This window comes from Clinocottus analis, unplaced genomic scaffold, assembly GCF_023055335.1.
Source record: "Clinocottus analis isolate CAN_PGR_092001 unplaced genomic scaffold, fCliAna1.0.p SCAF_53, whole genome shotgun sequence".
In the NCBI taxonomy this organism is placed as follows: domain Eukaryota; kingdom Metazoa; phylum Chordata; class Actinopteri; order Perciformes; family Cottidae; genus Clinocottus; species Clinocottus analis.
Window position 1 is genome coordinate 389,151 of NW_027176211.1, and position 5,000 is coordinate 394,150.

The 5,000-nt window shown below is 49.3% G+C and overlaps 1 protein-coding gene across 3 annotated transcripts in view; it reads right to left on the bottom strand.

The window, feature by feature from the left end:
* Nucleotides 1–1,157: 1,157 nt before the first annotated feature.
* qsox2 (quiescin Q6 sulfhydryl oxidase 2) overlaps nt 1,158–5,000 on the bottom strand; it is a 12,763-nt gene continuing 8,920 nt past the window's right edge. The window contains exons 10-12 of one of the 3 annotated variants that reach the window (XM_068601722.1): nt 4,998–5,000; nt 4,022–4,210; nt 1,158–2,547 (exon numbers count right to left, since the gene is read on the bottom strand). The exon at nt 4,998–5,000 is cut by the window's right edge and continues 148 nt beyond it. In XM_068601722.1, the coding sequence (XP_068457823.1) occupies nt 1,916–2,547; nt 4,022–4,210; nt 4,998–5,000 (824 nt within the window). In that variant the 3' untranslated portion in view covers nt 1,158–1,915. Of the gene's footprint in view, nt 2,548–4,021; nt 4,211–4,462; nt 4,840–4,887 lie in introns of those variants that run through there. The other 2 variants (XM_068601721.1, XM_068601723.1) reach the window with 2 other exon arrangements.

A 5,000-nucleotide genomic window follows, 5' to 3' on the forward strand; every position in this document is an offset into this window, starting at 1 on the left:
ATAGACCTGAACCAGCCCTAACTGTAGACCTGAACCAGCCCTAACTGTAGACCTGAACCAGCCCTAACTGTAGACCTGAACCAGCTCTAACTATAGACCTGAACCAGTCCTAACTATAGACCTGAACCAGCCCTAACTGTAGACCTGAACCAGCCCTAACTATAGACCTGAACCAGCCCTAACTATAGACCTGAACCAGGTCTAACTATAGACCTGAACCAGGTCTAACTATAGACCTGAACCAGTTCTAACTATAGACCTGAACCAGCTCTAACTATAGACCTGAACCAGCTCTAACTATAGACCTGAACCAGCTCTAACTATAGACCTGAACCAGCTCTAACTATAGACCTGAACCAGTCCTAACTATAGACCTGAACCAGCTCTAACTATAGACCTGAACCAGCTCTAACTATAGACCTGAACCAGCCCTAACTATAGACCTGAACCAGCCCTAACTATAGACCTGAACCAGCTCTAACTATAGACCTGAACCAGCTCTTACTGTAGACCTGAACCAGCCCTAACTATAGACCTGAACCAGCCCTAACTATAGACCTGAACCAGGCCTAACTATAGACCTGAACCAGCTCTAACTATAGACCTGAACCAGGCCTAACTATAGACCTGAACCAGCTCTAACTATAGACCTGAACCAGCTCTAACTATAGACCTGAACCAGCTCTCACTATAGACCTGAACCAGCTCTAACTATAGACCTGAACCAGCTCTAACTATAGACCTGAACCAGCTCTAACTATAGACCTGAACCAGGCCTAACTATAGACCTGAACCAGCTCTAACTATAGACCTGAACCAGCTCTAACTATAGACCTGAACCAGCCCTAACTATAGACCTGAACCAGCCCTAACTATAGACCTGAACCAGCTCTAACTATAGACCTGAACCAGCTCTAACTATAGACCTGAACCAGCTCTAACTATAGACCTGAACCAGGCCTAACTATAGAGTCTTTGTTATGGTTCCCTCATTTAAATCGGTTAGTGTTAAGTTTGTCCTTGTTTCCTCTCCTAAGTCCTCATGACCTTTCCTAAGCTTGAGGCCCATAGCAGAGCTGGTTTCAGACCTGAATCTTCAGTCTGGTTTTGGGGGTTTTGAACCAGCAACCTGCAGTAAACCTGAGTCAGTGAGCTGCAACTTGATTTATTCAGACAGATCATTTACATCTCATGAAAACAGCCAATCAGAACTGTAGAAGAAGCAGGACGGTGCGCTCAGGCTCCACACACACACACACACACACACACACACACACACACAGACACACAGACACAGACACACAGACACACACAGACACACAAACACACACAGTAATAATATGATCGTAATTCATTATTTCAGTAATAAAAAAATAAAGGAAATAAAATATTTAACTTCAGTGAAAATGTTGATTTCAAAAGGGAAAACTTGATTTTTATCTTTTCAATTTTAATTTGTTAACTTCAGATTTTCACGTTTCAGGTATTAGTTTTCACTTTACATTTTAAAAACATTTAACATTTCATCAGATACATTTTAAAATTCCCTTTTTTAGTTTAGAGTAAAAAAATGTTTTTCTTTTCTACGGATTAAGGAAATATTTCAAAGATGAAACTCTTCACAGTATGACATCACTGCATCAGCTGACTGATGACATCACCGCGTGACATCACGAGATCTTAAAACACTTTCCATACTTCATATTTTAAGAACAAAGGATCTATTTCCTTAGTGTGAAATTGATTGTTTTGTCTCGTTTGTATAATAAATTAAGAACAAAATCAATCAACCAATCAGAGACACACACACGCGCAGGAGGCGGGGCCTGAGAGCACGGGGAAGTCGGCTGTCAGCAGGTTCAACATTTGGCACTAAGTGAAGTCAGCAGAACCGGTCTGGTCCGGTTCAGACCCGTCAGACGTGGAGGCGAGAGTACCGGAGCTTCCACCTCCTGGACCGGACTTTGAAGAAGAAGAAGAGGAGCATGAGGAAGAGGCAGGAGCAGCCGTACAGCAGCACACACAGACTCATGTCCACGCTGTTGAACCCCAGCCCCAGAATCCAAACTCTTTCTCCTGCTCCTCCTGCTCCTCCTGCTCCTCCTGCTGCTCCTGCTGCTCCTGCTGCTCCTGCTGCTCCTGCTGCTCCTGCTGCTCCTGCTGCTCCTCCCAGAGCCTCCCCTCTCTCCTCCCCACTGAGTGCCTTGTGTCCGGGTCGGGGCTCCAGCTGTTTCTGGGATTTTTCCTCTGGCTCCTTCCTATCTCCTCCTGCTCCTCCTCCTCCTGCTCCTCCTCCTCCTGCTCCTCCTCCTGCTGCTTCTGCTCCTCCTGCGTGCTCCTCCTGTGGCTGGCTGGTCTGTGCAGCATCAGGAGGAGTCAGGGAGTACCTGGGGGACAGGTTGGAGGCGCCGTAGTGTTGCCTGAGGAAGAGGAGCACGTTGTCGTGGTTCCAGACGTGGACGCCATCTTTCTCCTCGTGGCAGGAGGCGCAGAGGGAGGTGCTCGGCCACGGAGCTTTAGGGAAGAGGGGGTCGTCACTCAGGGAGCCTGAGGAGGAAGAGGAGTCATGTTAACAGATGATGTCATCATCTTCATCAACCTCGGTGTGACACCTGACAGTCAACTCTCCCTGATGGCCGACATCACCGCAGCAACACGCTCATGTCCATGCTACACCACATCCTGCAGGTCCATGCTACACCACATCCTGTAGGTCCATGCTACACCACATCCTGCAGGTCCATGCTACACCACATCCTGCAGGTCCATGCTACACCACATCCTGCAGGTCCATGCTACACCACATCCTGTAGGTCCATGCTACACCACATCCTGCAGGTCTATGCTACACCACATCCTGCAGGTCCATGCTACACCACATCCTGTAGGTCCATGCTACACCACATCCTGCAGGTCCATGCTACACCACATCCTGTAGGTCCATGCTACACCACATCCTGCAGGTCCATGCTACACCACATCCTGCAGGTCCATGCTACACCACATCCTGTAGGTCCATGCTACACCACATCCTGTAGGTCCATGCTACACCACATCCTGTAGGTCCATGCTACACCACATCCTGCAGGTCCATGCTACACCACATCCTGTAGGTCCATGCTACACTACATCCTGTAGTGTGTACTTGTAGTGTGTCTGTGTACTTGCAGCGTGGACCTGTAGCATGTCTGTGTACTTGTAGCGTGGACCTGTAGCATGTCTGTGTACTTGTAGCGTGGACCTGTAGCATGTCTGTGTACTTGTAGCGTGGACCTGTAGCATGTCTGTGTACTTGTAGCGTGGACCTGTAGCATGTCTGTGTACTTGTAGCGTGGACCTGTAGCATGTCTGTGTACTTGTAGCGTGGACCTGTAGCATGTCTGTGTACTTGTAGCGTGGACCTGTAGCATGTCTGTGTACTTGTAGCGTGGACCTGTAGCATGTCTGTGTACTTGTAGCGTGGACCTGTAGCATGTCTGTGTACTTGTAGCGTGGACCTGTAGCATGTCTGTGTACTTGCAGTGTGGACCTGTAGCATGTCTGTGTACTTGTAGCGTGGACCTGTAGCATGTCTGTGTACTTGTAGCGTGGACCTGTAGCATGTCTGTGTACTTGTAGCGTGGACCTGTAGCATGTCTGTGTACTTGTAGTGTGGACCTGTAGCATGTCTGTGTACTTGTAGTGTGGACCTGTAGCATGTCTGTGTACTTGTAGCGTGGACCTGTAGCATGTCTGTGTACTTGTAGCGTGGACCTGTAGCATGTCTGTGTACTTGTAGCGTGGACCTGTAGCATGTCTGTGTACTTGTAGCGTGGACCTGTAGCATGTCTGTGTACTTGTAGCGTGGACCTGTAGCATGTCTGTGTACTTGCAGTGTGGACCTGTAGCATGTCTGTGTACTTGTAGCGTGGACCTGTAGCATGTCTGTGTACTTGTAGCGTGGACCTGTAGCATGTCTGTGTACTTGTAGCGTGGACCTGTAGCATGTCTGTGTACTTGTAGCGTGGACATGGACTCGTACCTGCCAGCCTGGCGTTCACCAGGTTGTGCTGCCTCCAGAGCCAGAGCAGCTGCTGCTCCGGGTTCTGGACGCTCTTCAGTCCGTCAGCAGCCGCCGCTTCAAAGTGTCGACCGCACGCCTCGCAGCCGAAGAACGTTCGCATGTAGCGACGCATCACCTGCAGCACCGGGGCCGCCTCCCCCTCCAGGCCTGTCAGACAGACAGGTAGACAGACAGGTGGTCAGACAGACATCACAAGTCAAGTGGCTCAAGTTGTGTGTGTGTACCCGTGTTCTCCAGTGTGTGTGTGTACCTGTGTGTGTTTACCTGTGTTCTCCAGTGTGTGTGTGTGTGTGTGTGTGTACCTGTGTGTGTGTGTGTGTGTGTGTGTGTGTGTGTGTACCTGTGTGTGTGTGTGTGTGTTTACCTGTGTTCTCCAGTGTGTGTGTGTGTGTGTGTGTGTGTACCTGTGTGTGTGTGTGTGTGTGTGTGTGTGTTTACCTGTGTTCTCCAGTGTGTGTGTGTGTGTGTGTGTGTGTGTGTGTGTGTGTGTGTACCTGTGTGTGTGTGTGTGTGTGTACCTGTGTTCTCCAGTGTGTGTGTGTGTGTGTACCTGTGTTCTCCAGTGTGTGTGTGTGTGTACCTGTGTGTGTGTGTGTGTGTCTGTACCTGTGTGTGTGTGTGTGTGTGTGTGTACCCGTGTGTGTGTGTGTGTGTGTGTGTACCTGTGTGTGTGTGTGTGTGTGTACCTGTGTGTGTGTGTGTGTGTGTGTACCTGTGTGTGTGTGTGTGTACCTGTGTGTGTGTGTGTGTGTACCTGTGTGTGTGTGTGTGTGTACCTGTGTGTGTGTGCGTGTGTGTACCTGTGTGTGTGTGCGTGTGTGTACCTGTGTGTGTGTGTGTGTGTGTGTGTGTACCTGTGTGTGTGTGTGTGTGTACCTGTGTGTGTGTGTGGGTGTACCTGTGTGTGTACCTGTGTTCTCCAGTGTGTGTGTACCTG